This window comes from Magnolia sinica, chromosome 7 (assembly GCF_029962835.1).
Source record: "Magnolia sinica isolate HGM2019 chromosome 7, MsV1, whole genome shotgun sequence".
Lineage (NCBI taxonomy): Eukaryota > Viridiplantae > Streptophyta > Magnoliopsida > Magnoliales > Magnoliaceae > Magnolia > Magnolia sinica.
Genome location: NC_080579.1, coordinates 94,060,298 through 94,081,729, shown reverse-complemented (window position 1 = coordinate 94,081,729; position 21,432 = coordinate 94,060,298). Strand labels below are relative to the sequence as shown.

General features: G+C 39.8%; 1 protein-coding gene across 1 annotated transcript; it reads left to right on the top strand.

Moving 5' to 3' along the window:
• The first annotated feature begins 9,457 nt into the window (after window positions 1-9,457).
• On the top strand, window positions 9,458-17,523 carry LOC131251773 (uncharacterized). Its single transcript, XM_058252714.1, has 5 exons — window positions 9,458-9,738; window positions 10,674-11,223; window positions 12,535-13,024; window positions 13,866-13,947; window positions 17,138-17,523. Exons 1-5 carry the CDS (start codon window positions 9,616-9,618, stop codon window positions 17,357-17,359), a joined length of 1,467 nt encoding a protein of 488 aa, XP_058108697.1. The 5' UTR covers window positions 9,458-9,615; the 3' UTR covers window positions 17,360-17,523.
• The last annotated feature ends 3,909 nt before the right edge of the window (window positions 17,524-21,432 follow it).

Sequence of the window (21,432 nt, the reverse complement as noted above, 5' to 3'; positions counted from 1 at the left end):
TTGGAAGGTTTCTCATCTTTAGGTCGAGAGATTAATTAAAGAGAAATGAAGGGTTGGGGGGAATGATCCCATACGTTCCAGATGTGTGGGGCCCACCGTGATGTGTGAGTGCCATCCATCCCGTCCTTTATATGTTGCATTCCAATTTTAGTTTATACCTCGAAAATGCAGCTGATCCGCAACTCAGGTTGACCACATCAATGGAAACAATAGGAGCATTGGGGAGGGAATGCCCACCATAGAAACTTCAAAATGGAATGTGGGGTCCACCTTGTTGTGTAGATTTCATCCAAACCTATCATCTGGTGAGCCCCACCAGGAATAAAGGACACCAAAAATCAAGCCATTCAAAATTTTAAATGGTCTACAAATAGCGAATATATAAGCTGAGGCACGATTGTATATGGCTGCTTGTGGTGTGTCCTAACTGAGTTTTTTACAGGGATAATTTTTTATGAGTATGGTTTCCATGATAAGTTTCATCAAATGTACAGCTTGGATTCTACATACACATCATGTGTAGGGTCCATAGAACTCGAATGTACTGTAGCTACCTACTATACATTCGGACGGATGTGATCATTCACCATCTTGTTATTTTAAAAGAAGGAGCCGTTGTCTTATGCGAGCGTCAGTGCGTGGAAAGTATGGGTTAGTGGGCCTGCCAAAAACTGATCAAATAAGGATCGCTCTACACAAGTGCGGCCTGCGGTGTGGTGATCTAGACCGTTGATTTGATGATCCACACCTTTGATGGATTATATCTAACAAGCCTTCCTTATTGGAGTGCCTGGCCCACCCAAAATTTACAATTCTCTGTGGACGGTTGGCGTATTTTCTCTCGGCAATTTGCTTGAAGTCAACTGATCGAAACGGCTAGGATGGTCCGATCAGGGTGATTTTAGTATGATCTATCGATAACGGCTCTCATCTGCTCAACGGTTTGGATCGCCTAAAAATGGGCCCCACTTGGACAAATAAACCTCTCTGGACACTGTAGATGTCCTGGGGGACTCAGAACCTTAGATCTCACCATCCGTTGGAGAGATCTTTGGGACATGCAATTTTTTATGATTTTCTTTTTCTACGGGTGTGATGGTTGTATGTGGGCCATTGGTTGGTGGGTCTATTCATATTTCTTGTATGTACCATCATTCTCTCTCAATTTTATCAAAGGATATTATTTTATAAGAAAAAATTGATACTCTGTTAAAGTGTGATAGATGATACACAGGCACTTAGAAATTACTTTAAAATTATACACGTGTCATATAAATAATTAATATTAAACTGTTCATGTTGTGTATACACGCTTAGATATATCATGAACAAACAGTTTAACTCATTTGATTATCTCACTATCAGATGATGGACACTTATTAGACGGTTGAAAATAAAAATAAAAATCCAATGGTCTTATTTCAACAACAACTGTCCAAGAATCAGATTTGGATAGTTCAACCTGAAACTTACAGTGGGCCTTAAAATTTAGTCAATTGACTTTGAACTAATATATACAACATGTACTAGTTCTAAGTGCCTGCGTATCAATCGTCATACCAGCCAGAGTATCAAATAACTACCCCTTTTCATTATTCATAGTAAGCTCTCAAGTCCAATCGGTTGAACTACAAGATATTGTTCACCCAGTGGATAACTTCCAACATTTAGCTTATAATTTTGATCCAATCTATCTAATAGTTTGGGTCCACCATGAGATTTACTTAAATAAATATTTATTCAAATAAAATTATTATTGGACGACACTATTTTTTATTATTTATCAGCGGTTATAAACTACTTTCTATAGTGTGATGGATAAGGATCGGACTGATATTAGTATCAGTAAAAAAAAATATTTCTAATATGGGACCGATCAATTGGACTACTTGGATTTCATACAAATGTAATATATTGAAATTTATTGATTGGTTGGACGGTATTTTGTGGTGCAACCGGTTGGACACGATACTTCTTTTCCAGACCTTGCCGTAAGAAGTCCACTCTTTTAGATGTGAGTCGAGTTTAAAGGAAACATATACTCCGGCAAGGCGTGATGGATGATATGCAGTCACTTCGAAATTGCATACGTGGCATACAAGTAAGTCATATTCTTCTGTACAAATTATATTTTCCAGTTTCGATGTATTGTGAACAAAAAATTACTCTTATTTAATGATCTGACCATCGGATTGGTTGACATTTATTGGACGGTTAAAATGAAAATTTTCAAATGTGTCTGTGAATAAGAGGTTAGGATTTTTATACCAACCTGATTTTGGAACCATGTCTTATCGACGGTGGGTTCCATAGTTTTTCCGTTTAATTAAGTGATGTATGTCACGTGTACAAGTTTTTGGTGCCTGTGTATCAAGTGTCATGCGCCGCCTGAGTATCATATAAACTACCAATAATGTTATTACGTACGAAAATGGGCCGGGCTGACGCACGTCCAAGTCCAGCCCATGGAATATGGGCCCATTAGCACACTAATAACCGGACCTAACTACTGGCCCAATATGAAGGCAAGCCAACATCTAGCGGGTTGAGAATCGGGCCCAAAATTCGGGCCCGGGTCCAACCCATGACTCTCAAAGCTCAGCCCAAACCTAGCCCAAGGTGCTGAGGACTCGAGCCGAGCCTGGCCCCACCCAGCCCATTCCCAACCTAAATGGGATTCTTAGGGCTGGGAGTGTGCCGAGTTGGCCCATGGGTCTAAATGGCCCAACCCTCCGAGCCATGCTAAATGGGTATTGGGTTGGACTCGGGTCGAATATGAGTCCTGTCGAAGCAAGTGGGCCGGGCTAGAGATGAACCCCACCCCATAGGACTTGCCCAGATAGGTTATCAATGGGTCGCACGAGATGACTTGCCGTGGACCACCCTACAGAAATCCAAATTAAAATATTAGTTTATGGCATGTTTGGTTACACCAAAATTTCATTAAATACAATCAAATTTCATGGTACCTGGTGCAACTAACTGCACCCTTGTTTGGAGCATGGATTAGATGGGTGTAAGTGGGATGGAATTACCAAAATGTAATGATTACACTGTGTCATGATTGATGTCTAATCCCATGGCTGGGAGACCATTCCACTTCATGTTTGGGAAACGGATTGGCTACTCATCTTGCCACTGTCAATCTGTAATCTGTGGGCCCCCCCATGATGTATGCATTTCATCCATGCCGTCCACCCATTCTTCCATGTCATTTTATGGTATGAGCCAAAAATCGAGTTCGATCCAAATCTCAAGTGGACCGCACAGTTGGCCCTAAGAGGTTTTTAATGGTGTAATTCATTCACTACTATTTTCCCATGGTGTGGTCCACCTGAGATTTATATCTATCTCATTTTTGGGATCAAGCCCAAAAATTATATTTTAAAATGGATGGACGGCATGGATAAAACACATACATCATGGTGGGGTCCACATAGCACCGACCACTAGCTATAAGAAACTCAAAGTAGGATTACGGAAACCCTTTCCCCGACGCTGATTCCAAAAAGGAGCTTCACTACACATACCTTATGTGAGTCCCAAACAAACGTTGCAATGATCCATGGGGATCTTAAAACCCACTCCCATTGAATCTCATTTAAACCCATCTGCCAAACGCCCTCATGCTTAGTCCTATTTAAGCAAGTTCAGTTGAGTCCAACCCACTTAAAATTCAATGGGTCGGATCAAGTTGGGTTGGGGCAAAATTCTTAGACCGTTTAGTAAATGGGCCTACCCACAACATTGTGATCTTTCTGCCATGCTTTCAGTGCAAATGTGCATTCATTTGTAAGATCTTTTACCCAAGGATATTATGCCAAAATCACGTACTTGCGACTGACTGGATCTGTTGCTTGGTCCATCGCAAGGTATTTGGTCCGACTTGCAGAGGCCCGTGGTTTAGTAATTTAGATTATGGGTCGTGGATCAACATGGTTGAAATATCAGAGCTACTGGTCTTAGGCCATTGCTCAACTGAGTGTAGAGTATGTTACGTGCATTTCACTAAATTTATGAGGTTTTTTTTTTAAGAGTTTAATGTGTTGGCTTGGTTTTTTCTTCAATTCTATGTCATATAGATTGGAAGAAGAAAATGGCTTATATATCCACCGAGATGGTAGTGTCGGTGACCTCTTTCACCCGTACTCTATATCAATAATTGCGAACTATCTTAAAAATATCAGCACATGCGCGCATCGACCCAACGTACATATAATCATGCTAACTACAAAAATATGCATGACAGGTGTGGAGTTCGTAAGCACAAACTCATTTGTAGTGAATATTTCAAGTTTTCTTTTGGAATACTCTTAACATATTATTGTTATATTTCCATTGTTAAATTACATAAGACTATATTGAGAATATTATAACTTTTTTTTTCATTGGAATAATAAAAATATAAATACATAAAAAGATGAAAGGTTGGTAAAAATCTTAAAAGATATAGATATTAATAAAAATAAATTTATTTATTTTTAAAAATATAAATATATAGAAAGATAAAAGGTTGGTAGAAATATTAAAAGATATAAATATTAATAAAAATGAATTCGTTTATTTCCAAACCCTGCATGGAGTAGACATAGTTGGCATACTGAGGAGATTTTGGAGCATGGTCTATCCAAGGGTGGAGAGGAACACACCTGGACATATAATGCATTCATGGAGGTGGGCTCTTCTGTCAGATAGCTGGTTTGGAAGTAGCTCGGAAATGGTGCACCCGGGTTCAAACTTGCTCGGAAATGGTGCACCCTGAGTCAAGGCTGAGTCATCCTGACTGACACGAGTTGACTCGTTGTATATAACCAGATCATTACAACTAGATCCCAATTGTTTGTAGGATTCATCGGTAGGCAATCATTAGTAGGAGATTAATGGATATTTGTCCATTTAATTTGTCCCCGGGATCATTTAAGTCATAAATTGTAATCCGATGTCATTTATACCGTAGAATCAAAGAGGTAATTTGACCCATCTGCTCCGGAAATAGTTATGTGGATCGCTAGATCTGGACCGTTCATCTTTAATTTTGTGGAGGTCCTGTATCGTGTAGACCGTCTGATCGCGCAAACTTTCAATGATAAAAAGTGGTGGGCCTCACCCAGGACTGGACCATCTCATACCAATTCCACCACCATTGATCATGTGTGTATTTCTGAGACGTGGCCCACCTATCATGTAACAAAGAAAAAGAGGTGTGTTGCTGTGTACCTAAAAAAGTTAAAAAAGTGCATCAGAGGAATAGCTTACTGATAGGAAACATACCATCAAACCCTCTTTAAAGGAATGTAAGGCCACTGACACTGCTTTCTCTATCATTGAAACCCAAACACCCAAAACTATAGAAAGAGAAAAGCTTTGATGCTCTGAGGGACTACAATACTTCATATGCAGGTACCTAGAAATCTTGCACGTGGGATATGTGTAAATCAAACAAAACCATCCAAATTTCAGGTGACAACTTAGATGGATTATAAAACAGAAAAGAAACCTTATTCAATTAACTGATTTGTGGACATTAAATGGACCGTTGAATGGAAAATAAAAATAAAATTAATGGTTAATTAGTATTCAGTAAACATATGTCCACTACTAGATATTAGAAATGTTTAACTAATATGATTTCTCAACTTTGATCCTTTTATAGTGGGTCGCATATAGCTAAAAAGCCTGCCGCGTGTACAATTTCCAAGCGCCTGCATAACGGATTGGCTACTCCCCCTGCCACCAGCCCCGTGGCTCGTGGTCTGTGCTCTGTGGGCCCCACCATGATGTATATTTTTCTCCATTCCGTTCATCCATTTTTAAAGATCATTTTAGGGCTTGATCACAAAAATGAGAGGAATATAAATCTCAGGTGGACCACACCACAGGAAAACAATATTGATTGGATATCCAAAATTAAACTCCTCCTAAGGCCCTCTGTACTGTTTATTTGGCATCCAATCTGTTGTTTAGGTCATAAAGATCCAGATGAAGGGTAAGAACAAGTATCAGCTTGATCCAAAGCTTTTATGGCCCTCAAACAAATTTTAATGGTCAAACTTCATTAAACACTGTTTCTTATAATGTGGTCCAATTGAGATTGGGATATAACTCAATTTTGGTCTAATAGCATAAAATGATCTAGAAAACTAGATAAATGGAATGGATGAAATACAAACATCATGATGGGGCCCACGGAGCACCGAACACCAGCCCTTGGCTGGTGGCAGGGGGAGTAGCCAATCCGTTTCCTGCATATCAACTCCGTACTCTGTCAGACTAGCAAATCGTTCTCCATCAGCCAAATGCGAAACTGTCCATTCATCAGAGTTTTTGGCAGAGTCCGTCCATCCATTTGCTCTTTTGAAGGAATAACTGATCCCCATACACCTGGCATACATCTAGCCCAATCAAAGCCATTCAAGTAGTGGGGTTGATTGCAGATGACTCATACAAAAAATTTACAATAAATTCATGACAAAAATCAAAGGAGTGGTGGCCAACGAGTGGACGGTATGTATAAGTAAAAAAACAAAACATTTTTTAAAGAGATGGTGGGAGAGTCTTATTACTCTAATTTTGGATATATACACCATCTGTAGTGGGTCCCATTAATTGAATGGTTTAGATCATGGTAGTAATGTCACAATTATACAAAATAAGTGGTCACGAGTACTATCGTCATAGTCCATAAATATATCAAATAACTGCACTTGTACATTTTACAAACAGACCTTGTCTGTTTTGAGTACAAAAATTTAAAAATTTCACCACTTTCCCGATGAAATTCAGGTACAAATGTCTGTATGTACGGATCGATTGAAATGACCTTTCACAAGTGTTACATTAATCCAGCATGGTCCTCACTAACGGACTTGATTCGGTCCCACCGTGATTTATATTATTCATCCCCTTTTAGTGCTTTATCTTTTTAGCCCATTAGCATAATGATAAAAATAAAAATAAGGCAGAAGCACAAATCTCAAATAGAAAATGTTGAAAAATTACAAATTTGTAATTTTTGTAAAATATGAAAATTCATCTAAATTTTGATACGGGTCTAATTCATCAAGTATAGAGTGTGCTACTTGCCACATTGCCTCATATGCCCATGACCATGCCCTTGCATCGAGCTTGTGATTGAGACCGTGCCCCCGAGCGTGGGTATTCCAGTGCATACGCAAGCTCCTTAGTCCTTAAATCAGGTAAACAAATATTATAGTACTCTACTATTTTCATTTAAATCCAAAAAACTTTTTTTCTTTTTCAATGTGGAACTATTCCCAAAACCCACAAAAAAATATTTTTAAAATATTTTTATAATATATATATATATTACATTTTATTATTAAAATATATTTTTAAATCAACATTATGCAACAAACAAGACTTCAAAAGTGCATGGTTGATTAAATACCTACCATTAAAAATTTATTGTAAGTTTTAAATAAAGTTGATATTTATGTTTTTCCTTCATTTTAGTTCACATGATCCAATCAAAAGGTTGGATGGTAAAAAATAAATATCATAGTGAATCTTAGGAATTTTCTAATGATAAGTGTTTCATAAATATTAAATCGGGCTTTGATAAGTTTTTAATGGTGAAGGTTTAATCATTATTGTTTATTGTGACGTGTTCACTTATCTCATTTTTTAAAATAATGCACTAAAATGATATATGGAAAAATGAATGGACCATGTGGATAAAATATATACATTGTGGGGGGATGAAGCTTTTTTAGTACCTTGGCCAGTAGCTCCGTGGCCCATCATGACTCTAAAATGCTACTTGTTCAGCAGATTTTTGTGGGTCTGGGATTCAAGAAGATCAAAATTGAGTATTGATCGTAACTGGTTTTTTACATATTAAACATGTATTAATTATTTCTCAAACCTTAATATGTTTAATAAGTTACCAGCATGGATTTGAGCCATTAGGATATTCAATCTAAGTTGTGTTTGGCACTATGAAATTTGATGGATATTAAAATGCGTTTACAATTGAAAATCTTTAAAATAAGTAAAAAAAAGTATTTAAAAAAAAACAAACACAAACCTGGCTTTAATAAAAGATGAATTATAAAAATTTTAAATTTTTATTACTCTACAATAGTTATAGCTGTCTGCCTCCGTCTCCTGTATAAATGACTTTCAAAATTAAAATTGTCAAACATTGATTTTGAATTCTATTGGACTGAAAATTCAAACGACCGAGTTTAAATAATAGAGTGATATCTTGGGTGCAAAAAAATCTTGAATTTGAATTCTTAAGAAGGTCGTTTGGCCAAAAATCTTGAATTTAAACTCTTACTAAGGCTACCTATACACTCAAAACACAATAGTAGAAATGTGGATTCAAGAACTGGTAATACATGTCATTCTTATGGCGATTCATTCTGGCTGCATTTATAAAAGTTATGAAAGGCCAAATAGATACGGTAGATATCAAAATGCTAAGGGCTTTACTCAAATTTTGAAATGGTACCATATAAATACTCTACGATAGACCATATTAGAGAATCAATAAATGAAATTTTAATAAATCTGAAAGAAATTATATTGAAAAGATCTTTTAAAATTTTAAATAGAGCTAACTCAAAAGAAAGCCCAACACCACCAATTCAAGATCCAACACCATGTTTGTTTCACCGATTTTTTTGATAATGTAAAGAAAATGTCTCATATTCATGAGTAAATTAATTCCTATTCATTGTAGATTTTCCTTATTAAAGTGGTAATGGGTAAAATAAATAGGCTCTACTATTAAAATCCCAATATAAATTGATATTGCAAAATGAATGGATTGATTGATAATGCAAAATGAATGGAGTGTATAGATGCAACGCATGTAAAATAATAATAATATACACTTGTATACTCCCGCGGCAATGGTTTACCTGCATTTTATAGTTAGAAGTGGACTGGAAAGAGTGGTGTAATGTACATTCAAATACCTTGTTTTACTTCCAAATACAATGATAATTATAATCATTATCCACTCATAGCATATTACTTCTCTAATTGACAATCCAAACAGGCCCTCAATCTTTAATTCATGATACATCTAAACTTGGTCCATGATTTTTTATTTATTTTTTCAAAAAAGTAACATGAGTAGAACCCATGAGACCTCAGTGTTGAAACACATTCCGACTACCAGCTGAGCCATAAGGAACCACCTGACCATAATTTCAAGCGCGTGAGTATCAACCATCACACTTTGCCAGAGTATCAAAGTTCTTCTCTGAAAACATACAGTGCATGCGCCTGAGTACTCAGCATACATACGCCCAGTGACACGTCCATACATACATTTATCGGAGGATCAACACAAGAAGCTTCCCATGGAAAAAAATAAAAACATAAAAACAGTCATTTCATCATTTCAAAACCCCCCCTTTCTTCTTCTTCTGTCCTTATCCTTGCATTTTCATAGCTGTTTTTCATTTTAATTTTTTCTTCTCGAACGGGTGCTATGGAAAAGCTGAAAAAAAAGCAACAAAAGCTAGCCTTTTGATCTGATCGGAGCTGGCAGCAGTCAATGCCATTGCCTGTTCCTTTAACTCGAAGCACTTTCTGTTAATCTGCCACACCTTGTCATTTTCTCAGAACATAGCTTCTTGCATGAAAATGATTCAACAAGGGAAACTAGCTACAGATGGAAGAGATTCTTCAAGCCCCATATCAGTAATGGACATCAAGACCCCAACATACATGCAACCTTCCTCTCTATTCCCTTCGCAAACGGTAAAAATCCCATCTTTTTCATACCTGTTTCTTGTCTCTTGAACTGCTCTAACTCTTCTCTTCTGTTTTTCGTCTTCTTCTATCTGGGTTTCTTCATTTTCTGTTTTTCAGCTTAGTATGGGAAAAATCTCATCTCTTTGTTATTGAGTTTCTTCTCTCGAAGTGGCCTCACTAGTCCCTTTTCTCCTATTTTCAATCGTACAGTGTAAAAATCTGATCTTTTCCTATCTGGCTTTTCTTCTCTTGAAGTGCTCTTAACTGTTCTGCTTCGTCCATTTTTCATCTTACATTGTAAAAATCTCATACTTTTGCTATTGGGTTAAAAAAATTTCAGCTCTCTCTCTCTCTCTCTCATCTAGTCTCCTTTTCTGTTTGTCATCTCATGATGTAAAAATCTCATCTTTTCCTACATGGGTTTCTTCTCTTGAGCTGCCTCACTGGTCCTCTTTCTTCTTTTTTTTTTTTCCGTCTCACAGTATAAAAATTTCATCTTTTCCCATCTGGGTTATTTTCTCTTGGAGCTTTTTCTGCTGTTTTACATCTCTCATGGTAAAAATATCATTTTCCCCTTGTTGGATTTCTTTCTTTGAACTTCTGTAAACAGTCCCTTTTCTTGTGTTTTTCATCTGACAGTGCAAAAATATCACATTTTCCCATCTGGGTTTCTTCTTCGGAGCTGCTCCAAAGAGCTCTGTTCCTTCTGTTGCTCTTCTCATAGTGTAAAAGTCTCATATTTGAAATCTGGATTTCTTCTCTTTTGCTGCTCTAACATTTTAAAATTTTCTTCGTTGTCCTTCCTGTTTTTCCCCTTTTGAACTGCTCCAGCCAGTACTTTACTTTTTTTTCCTTCATTTTTTTCGTTTTCAATTTTTAATTTTTACTTTTCACCTCAAAGTGTAAAAACTGATTTTTTTTTTTTTGGGTGGGACTTTCAGGAATCACCATTGGAGGGGAACCCAAGCTTCTACAGCGAGAACAAAGACAACCCATTTGCAGACACCTGTCCAGATCCTCTCTGCAAGCTCAATCTCAAAGAAACATCTGATTTTGTCAAGGCCTTTCCAATGTCCAGAAACAGCAGCATAGACAGCAGAACTTTTCTTCAAAGCAGCTCCACTCAGAGGAGGAGAGGAGGGAATGGCATTGTGCAAAGGAGATTAGAAGCTCCTTCCACCCCTGGCAGGGCTGTTTTCAGCTTTAATGTTGGGAATCTCTCTAGAAAGAGCTTCCCTTCAAAGTGGGATGATGCAGAGAAATGGCTCATCAGCAGCAGCAGCTCCTGCCATGAATCTCCTGCCCATCTGATCAGACCTCAAGAACCTCTAAAGGCTCTTAATCAAAGTGAGGCGCTTCAGCCCAAAGCTGATATCTTTTCAGAGAAAGTGAGAACTGCAGATGAAAAAGCTACTAGCTTTAATGGTTGTTTGTCTTTGGAGTCTTCTAACTCGGCTTTTCCTGGGGTCTCAGCAGAAGTACTTCTAAAAGGTGGGATCTTTGGGTTCTTCTTGCCCCACATTAGCTTGAAAATTTCAATTTTCATGAACTGTTTGATCTTGTTCTTTACATCTATCAAAATGCCAAATGCTGTTTTCTTTATTCAGAAAGCTTTATTTTTCCAGATATTGTATAAACAAGTAACTTTCTCTTTGGATTTTTTGACTGTTTGATCTTGTTTGTTTGTTTTTGAAAGTACCCAAGTTGGTTCTACCACGATTTCAGATTTTTTAAATATATATTTTTTGAATTTTGATATTGGGGTTTGCATTTCTCAAAGTTCCCATTGAAATCTTCTACAATTGGACCGTCGACTGACATCCAAAAATGAGGAGAGAAGTGTCGTGAGACTGGGATCACTTTGGTAGTGGGCTCTTCCAGACAGTAGGGGTTTTCTTGGATTTTTCTTATAATTTCTTTCAGTGTATTGCAACAGGGTTGCTAATCCAGTTTTATAGACTCCAATCCACCATTTTGATGGTTCGGATCTTCAATGCCTCAAAGAGAAACGCCTCCCTCATGCTTTGCAAATGCTAATCCACATTAACCATTTGATTCGATCAGTTGCAAATAGATTTTAGAAAACTAGGTGCTATTTATGATGATCGATGATAGTAGTATTGAAAACGATTTCAAGAGGCCTTGATTAGCAAACCATTGTAGGGATTACCAGGGTCTCCACCACGAATGGTTAGGATCGAGAGCGCCTCATGGCCATTTGATCCATCACCCTCATTCATTTCTTGCGTGCAGATACAGACCTTATACAATGTAGAATCAACTTCATAGGTATTAGAAGGACCTGCTTGAATTCTCCATATACACATGAATTTACAGATAAGACAGACCTTAGTTTCCTGAAAATTTCCATTTTCCATTAATCCACATTAACCCTTTGATTTGAACTATTGAAAATGCCTTTTAGAAAAAGGAACTGCTATTTTTGTTAATAATAGTATTGAAAACGATTTCGAAAGGCTTTGATTAGCAAATCATTTTGGGGATTACCTGGGTCTCTCCAGCATGAATGGTCAGGATTAAGAGGGCCTAATGGCCATTGATCCAACACCCATATACCTTTCTTGTATGCAGATACAGACCATATATAATGTAGAATCGATTTCGAATTCATGGGTATTACAGAAACCAGCTCGAATTCTCCTTGTACACATGAATCTACAGAGAAGATAGGCTTCAGTTTCCTTTTTTTTTTTTTTTTTTTGGTTTTTTCAGTACCATTTGATTTATTATTATTATTTTTTTTCATGTTTTTTAATACCCATTTGCATTGTCTTTCTACAGATAAATTTACAGACAATGTAGAGCCGGCTTTCCCGAATTTCAGATACTCTGAGCCAACCAAGGAAGGCTTTCTGTTTGGAAATTCAATCTGTGATACCATGAAAGATGCTGCGACCGAAGTTGTGGCTGAGGTTCGGCACAGAGATATCGGGACAGAGATGACCCCACTCGGCAGCTCAACTACATCAAGATGCCACACTCCATTCAAGAGCTCTTCACCCGCCAGGCACAACACACCCGCCGACAGGTCCGGGCCTCTGGTTGGCCCAAACGCCAGCATCGATATCTCGGAGCTCCAGGACTGTCACTTTGCAAAGCTTCAGCTCGGGTCACAGTTCGACTCAGTTGTGTCAAACTGGAGCTCGAGAGAGGAGGAAGAAGAGGATATATCAAAAAGCCTGAGGCATTTTGAAATGAGCTGCAGGAAGGGCGGCGCGGAGTCTAGAGCTTCTGTTTGGGAAGATGAGGAGAAGACCAAGAGCTGTGTCAGGTGAATGTGATTGAATTCTGGAGTTCTATGATTGTGGATTGGATTGCATTTTCTAGCTTCACTGATTTCTTCTTGTGGGGTCCACCTCTTCTTGATCCAAACCGTTCATATGATGGTCCATAGTGGATTTGGATATTCCCTGAAAGTGACCCCATCTGATGATCCTAATCAAGGGAGCCTTTGCTCAGCCCAACAAACCCAACATGTGGGGAATTCGATTGGATGATTCCATCATGGACCATTGGTTGTAATTGCCCATTTTCATTTTGATGGATAAGATCATTCACCGGGGGGGATACTGGAGCATGGCCCACCCCAGAATCCACCACTAGATCATTGTCTTTGGTTACTCAAAGGTGGCCCCAATCTAGAAAATGTGGGTTCCATTGATCTTGAAAATGTCCCCATCTGATGATCATAATCTATGATCCTAACCATCTGAGCATCAACTGTACATGTGGGGCCACCTTATGTCGAGCAGGATCATCTTAACCATCTGATCAGATTCCAGTGTGGATCATTAGTAGCAATTATCCATTTTCATTTGATGGACTGGGGCATGGCCCATCCCACAATTGGACCACTAGATCAACAGTTTCAATTACTCATAAGTGTGGGGCCCAATCTAGAAAATGCTGATTCTTTCTTTCATTGTAAAGTACACTCTATTTACCCATTTATCAAGATAGAATATGTTTCTTCTTGGGGGTAGAAATGTTTTCTATCATGATTTGGGTTCCAAATTCTGTTTATTGGGTCTGCCAAACGCCACTCAAGAGCAAACCTCAGCTGAGAAATTTTAGTTGTATTGCTGAAATTGCGCCATCAAAACGGGTTGCAGGTATCAGAGAGAGGAAGCAAAAATTCAAGCTTGGGTGAACCTCCAGAGTGCAAAAGCAGAGGCCCAATCAAGAAAGCTTGAGGTACTTCAATTCAAACCTCTCTCTCTCTCTCTCTCTCTCTATATATATGTGTGTGTGTGTGTGTATCCAACCATCCAAACGGTGGGCCCCTATTAGATGGGTCATAAACCAGAAATTCCACTGATTTTCTTTCTTTTACTAACTGATTGGAAAATAGTAAATGGTCCAAAATCAACTAACAAATGCCTGTTAATCTTTTGTTGAGTCGTGCAATCAATCTGCTTGGAGTGTGGCCTATTTTCAGTGGGTCCTGCTATTTGGACGGTTTAATTGTTGTAAACCTATGTGACTTGTCCAATATTTTTAGTTAACGTGTATCAACCATCACACAGCCAGAGTATGAATTTGAAATGAAAACTTTTTAATTTGCCATGATATAGCTATTATGTGATTCTCCAGGATTAACATTGCCAGTAGTTAAGTTTGTCGGTCAATCTAAGCCATCTGATGTCAGTCACACCGGATCTCATATTCTGCCCTAGATAAGACATCTTTCACGATATGACCATTGATTTATAACGGCCCATTAGACAGCCACCAATTGGATGGCTAGGATTTGATTTTTGGGAGCGGATTAGGCGAGACCTGGATCTACCTAATGTATATGCCTTAAATCCACACTGTTCAACCATTTTGAAAGCTCATTTTAGGTCATGATTCAAAAAATAAACCTGACTCAAATCTCAGTTGGACCACACCATAGGAAACAGTCGTGGTTGAATCCCCACCATTAAAAACTTCCACCGGAATGTTTATTCGCCATCCAACCTGTTGATAAGGTTACAAACACCTAGATGAAGAGACTACACAAATATCATCTTGATCCAGAGCTTTTGTGGCCCACAAGAAGTTTTTAATGGTCAATCACCACTGTTTACTGTACTATGGTCCATCTGTGATCTGGAATTTCTTCATTTTTGGGATCATGCCCTGAAAGGAGCTTTCAACGGGATGGACGGTGTGAAAGTACACTGCCAGCCGAGTCAGGTAGGACCTTTCGCTGGGCACCTTTTTTCACGGCATTGACGAAAGTACCCATGGTCTTTCCGTTAAATGACAGAAGAACCATGCTCTCGAGCCCCGGAGTGTTTCCTTCAGCTCTCACATGTCTGCTATTTTGAGAATTTGTCAGTCTGACAGGTTATGGTCGAGGAAGTGGATTGCCTGGTCTCCCTGGTGTGTTGACATGGCAAAGTTGTGGGCCCCACCATGATGTACATGTGCTATATCCATACCGTTCATGAGGCCACAGACATGGATGAAGGGAAAACACCAATAATGGTAGCTTGATCCGAAACTTTTGTGGCCCCAGGAAGTTTTCGATGGTAGCCGTTCAATCCCCACTTCTTTCTGTGGTGTGGTCCACCTGAGGTTTGGATCTAACTCAGTTTTTGGCCCATGTCCTAAAATGATCTTGCAAAATAAATGAACGGTATGGATATAACATATACATGATGGTAGGGCCCACAGAACTTTACCGCGTTAACACATTAGGGAGGTAGGTGGTCTGTGGCCCACCACGCAATCAGCTTCCTGTCGGTTGGACATAGGAATATCAATGCAAAATAAATTGACGGTATGGATATATGATCAGAAACTTTCCAAATTCAATATATTTAATGTCCATTGACTAGGCGGTTAGGACCGTCCGTTCCGATTGATTTTTGTGCTATGGCCCATCTAGAGCGGGGCCCACATTTTGTTCGGTTTAGATGGAGTGGATATCTGCTAGTAATGCCATTAATAAAATGATACATTGGCAAACTATGGTGATACACATGCACATATATCTACCGTACAGAGTGGTGGACGTGTAATCGATCCGGTCCGTCGAAAATGTAGGCCCCCTGCCCAAAAGTAACACTAGTCCAATGAACGTAACCGTTAGATCAGTGGACCTTTTACTATTTTTGAAATTGGAGTGGCCAACCGTTTGTTTACAACCATTTAATTTATAGAGGCCCGCCAAATGAACGGTCAGGCTTGTCTTCTCAGTACATGTGCTGTGCTTCCTCTACAGTGGGGCCCACAACTTGAAATGTCTGGTCCCACGTACGGATGGCATGTTCTGAGACCATGTGATGGCCCTATATTCAATGTTATTCGTTGAAAATTTTAATTACTGTTATTGGCTTTTTATTACAAAAGTCAAATGGCGTTTTGGCGCCATGTTGTTACCGAGGTTCAGGTGCGGACCAATCTCCCACCGTCCATAAAATGTTGGCGGGAATCTCAGCGCCCATTTCAAAATGGACTTTTGAAAATTTTGAAACTTCCAATTGTAAAATGCTGCTAGATTCCTGATGATGGGTATGAAATGGGGAGGTGATAAGTTGCAAGTGGAAGGATTATCCGTCAATCTGAACCGTCCAACTAGTGGACCTCATTGTGGATGGAATATGTTTTGAAAATCATACCTATCAGAAGATTAGCCATTAATTTTCATTACTTTCCAGCAATTAATGTTGACCATTAACTGTTTTTCTTTCCCACTGTTGATTTAAAATCCACTGTCTAGATGGCTAGGATCATCCGATCCATGCATCTCGATTCGATTTTTATCCATGGCAACGTCACGCCAAATGAACAATCCTGAATAAGCTTATCATAAAAAATTTTGGTGGACCCCACTTGTGACATGGCGCCCACATCCACTTCATGCAGCCCAAGCCAAAACACAGGTGGGCCACACCACAGGGAACAGTTGGGATGCGGACGCCCACCGTTAAAACCTTTCAGATTGTACTAGGGCCCACCGGCATCGTTATATTCCATGAAATCTGTCCCCACAAGGATGAACGGTCGCAAAAAAAATCAGGCATTCCAACACTCAGGTGGGCCACACCACATGATTTTTCATTTGTGGCCAGCCAAGTTTCAGATCAGTCTGATTTTTCTGCAGCAGTGAGAATATGATGGGGCTCAGATGATGGACGGAGTGGATGTCATGCACGCATCAAGGTGGGGCCCACGCACAAACTTGTAGAATTAGCTTGTTGTACAGTAGTAGTATAGGAACCCGTCATTTTCCAAATCATTCATCAATGGACAAAAAATCTATGGTTGGTTCTGTCACTAATCACCGCGAGATTTGGTCCGCGGCCCATCTGTATGGTGTCCCACCGGATTAACGGTCAGATAGGCTTACATTTATGGCTTTCTTCTCTAAATTTTAGTGCGATGTATGCAGGTAAAAATACAGAAAATGAGATCAAATCTAGAAGAAAAGCAGATGAGGAGAATGGCAATCGTCCACAGAAAAGCTGAGGAATGGAGAGCATCAGCCCAACTCCAACACTCCCAGCACCTCCAAAAGGCCTCTCAACTGGCCCACAAGATGAGAAGTGGGCCCACCTCATGTTCCTCCCACCCCACTTCCTGTGGCTGCTTCCCTTGCAATAACCCACTTTAAGAGACATTCCAAAGCTAAAAATCTGACCCACTTGATGGATGGCCTGGATCGCTGGGCTCTTTTTCTTAACCGTCCATTTTATTTGTACACGTGTGTGGCTTACTCGATTAACGGATCAACCCAATTTTTCGGCAAGATGCACTAAATTATTGTGGTTCTCTTGATTGACGGCTTGGATCTTGCACCTATGATAAAGAGACAATTAACTAAGAGTAGAAATTCAATTTTTCACTGTAGTCCAAACACCACCCTTTTAATCAAATCAAGTAGTTTTGCGGAGCTCCCTAGAAAAGGCGAAGTCCAACCGGTTGGACCGAAAGCTTCCATCCACACAGCAGGTAACTTGTAACATATCATATATATGTAACATCCAACTCGTCCATTTGGTTGGCCCCACCACGATGTATCTTCTTATACCGAAATTAGACCGATATGCTCTTCGTCTACAGAAAATAAAATATAGCCATTAATAAATAGAAAATTTCAATTATTATCCACATTATGAGTGGATTACTCTGAATCTTCTCTAAGGTCATCATCATGGTGGGACCAAACTATTGGACGGTTTGGATGTTATATGAAGATGACAGAGTAGAATATATCCCCTGGCTGGATGGTAACTTATGCTCTAATCTGTTGGACTGAAGAACTTCTCATAAAGAAGAGGCTGCTCGTGGATTTTGGTGCTGTGTTTTGACTGAGAAATTTCATAGAGAAATGCATTGGGATTATGGGAGCGGTTGGATTCCTATGGTGGTGACCGTCCTCCATACGTACGGCGTCGATGTAGGGTAATCCTTACCGTCCAAATGGCTGACCCAATTATGGATAGACCATGATCTAAAAATTACCTTGATCAGATGATAGTAACCATCTGATTTAGCACTTGGAATTTGGACCACTCACTCTTTTACTTTAAATATTCATCTGATATTAATTGGACGGTTAAAAATTAAAATGATCCAGCACGAGTAGGTGGTTAGGATTTGTTCAGCCAAATCTGATTTTGGGACTGAGAGACTCGGCCGTATTTCTGTCCGTTTAGTCGGAGTTATTGTACGGCGCGTGTACAATTTCAAGTGACTGCTTATCAAGCGTACTTCGAACTCCAGTATCTGTGGGGCCCATCATGATGTATGTATTATATCCACTCCGTCCATCCGTTTCTCCAGCTCATTTTGATACAATGATAAAAACATGAGGCGGATCCAGTGCTCAAGTGCACCACACCATAGAAAAAATACATCCCACCGTTAAAACCTTTCTTACGCCCATCATGATGTTTATATGCCATCCGACCCGTTCATTAGGTGATTCCGACTAGGGAGAAGGTAAATCACAAAATATAAGCTCGTTATAGAACTTCCGTGGGCCCCAACAAGTTTTCAACGGTGGCCGTTCAATCCCCACCGTTTCCTGTGGTGTGGTCCACTTGAGCTTTGGATCAGCCCCATTTCTTAAATGATATGGAGAAACAGATGGACAGAGTCTATATAACACAAACATCACGGTGGGCCCCACAAACCCTTCAAAATGGTGGTCAACAATGGCGTGCGTTGAAAATCCAACATAGATTTTTGGATAGTGGCGTCGCATTAGAAATATCCAATGCCTGTCACCTTGGGGAAGTACCAAGGCCTGCTTACTCGTTGACACGCATGCCTGTATGGCACGTGTGTGAGATCCTTGCCGTTTATCAGGCAAGCTTGCCGTGTCTGCTGCACCCCTTTGAGCAACAGCCCGTTGAAGTCATCAAGTGGGCCACACTTGTACACTGAGCGTGGGCTGCTGGTTGCTTCTTTGAGCTGTCCGTTTCTTTAACGCCAACGTGGCCCACATGATGTCACGTGCCAGCTGGGATTTCAGGCAAGTGTACGTACGTGATGGATCCATCCCGATGAATGATTGGATCTTGGATGCTTGTACCACCTCTTGCAGTTCTTAGGCTCTGGCAGTCGATCTCGTACACGTGGCACATGTATGAAATCCTGACCGTTCTCTGGACTGTAGGTTGGACTATATTCCAGCCGCCCATTTATAATCCTCGACTACTCTAATAGGCGGCTAGGATCCCCAGGACATTTGGTTATAGGGGTACAGTGAGTTCATCCGAGAGTGGGGCCCACCAAATGAACGGCCACAGGAACCTTTCCAGTCAAACAGTAGAAACCTCTGTATTTGTGCAGAAAACGCATGTGGGTTTCCAGTGCTCAGATAGGGTATCTTATCTAAGTCAGCTCATCGCTTTTCTCTGACTGTTGGATCTTTCCTCGTAGCCTTTTCTTCATTTTCTTGAGGAAGTACTGTTTACTCACGCACTCGATCTGATACATGTGAGGACATGTTTTAATGATCAGAGCCGTTTGTGCGATAGTTCTCATCTTAGATAGGGAAGAAAATCTATAGATTTTAATATTTTAACCGTTCGATCAACGAACTATTTTCAATCGAAAATGGACCTGTCTCCTTATGCCTCCTTTGTGGGCCATTGATTAAAGGTCAGGATCTTCCAATTTTGAAGATTTTTTAACCAGCCTCCATCAGCCGTGTGTATCGTCAGATCAACGGTTTGGATCACACAACCATGGTCCCATGTCCGGAATCGTGCACCTCGGAAAAACCGTGTGTTTGATGGTCTGCAAGGTACTTGGTGGAATTTCTAACCCCACAAGCAGCTTTACACCATACCGAGATAATCAGGTGGGTCCGCAACTATCTCTTGAATGTGGGGCCCTCACTTTATTCACCACCTCACAGTTCCGTACACTATCCCACCAATGAGTGGACCATCCTAATCTTGGGTCCATATCACATGCATTACAGTCCCCATCTTAATCCTCGGGCCATGTCACATGCACTATCCCAACTGATGAATGGCTTGGTCCACTCATCATGTTCCATTTTCATTTTCAGCCGTCCATTTTCTCATATGAGCGGCTTGCATCTGGCACACGTGTGCGACGGATCAACCAATCACCAATTGCCTTGGTGGGCCTATCTAAAACTGAGTAATATCATTAAGACATACATTCCTGATAATGCATGTGTAAATGGGCCATGGCAGGATACAATCATGACCAGACGTTGCATGCGATTAAATAACTAATAGTATATTAACACGTGTAGATTTTTTAAAGACCGAAACAGAAATTAAATATATATTAATCTTGAAAAATGCTCCCATGCTCTCAGAGCACTGTATCATTGGGATTCTTAGACAGTCGAATCCACTGTTTCATCAGGTCCGCACATTTCTTGGGCCACCATAGAAACATCATACTGATCTGACAAATATTAACCATTTGATCAATGGGCTTAAACATGGACGGTCAAGATCAGTTACACAAAATAGGCCCCATCAACAATTTGATCCATCTACTTGTTAGGTAACATCATGGATTGCTAATGTTCCTAAAGAATAACTTTCGTTAGGATATCATAACCATCCGATCCATGGCTTGCGAAAGGATGGCTGTAGAAAATAAGGCAAATAACGGATAAGTTTAGATCATTCAATCAGTAAGAAATTTTATTTTTTCCATGGTAGCCCAGGAATATGATGAACTTAATGGACGGTTCAGATCAATCTATTGGACTGTAAGTGGACCAATCACAGTGCTTTGAGAGCATGGGAGCATTTAAACTATTACTTTACTACTAATCAATATCATCATTAGCGTTTCATCTTAAATCCCGGCGTGTCTCACGCAAGTATATGCATGTGCTTCCATGGACGCGAATGTCGAGTAGGGAGACCGTGCAACAAATAACTGTGGGGCCCACCGTGATGTGTGTGTGTGTGTGTGTGGCATCCACTCCATCCATCACTTGCACCAGCTCATGTTAGGACGTGAACCAAGAAATTAGGCAGATCCAAAACTCAGGTGGTCCACACCATGGAACAGTTGGAATTAGTATGCCCACCACCGATACCTTCCTGGTCCCACTCTGATGTTTATATGCAATCCAACCCGTTCATATCTTAGAACTACCAGGATGAATGGAAAAAAGAAAAAAAAACAAAACAAAACAAATATCAGCCTGATCCGAAACTTAGGTGGGCCCTAAGAAGG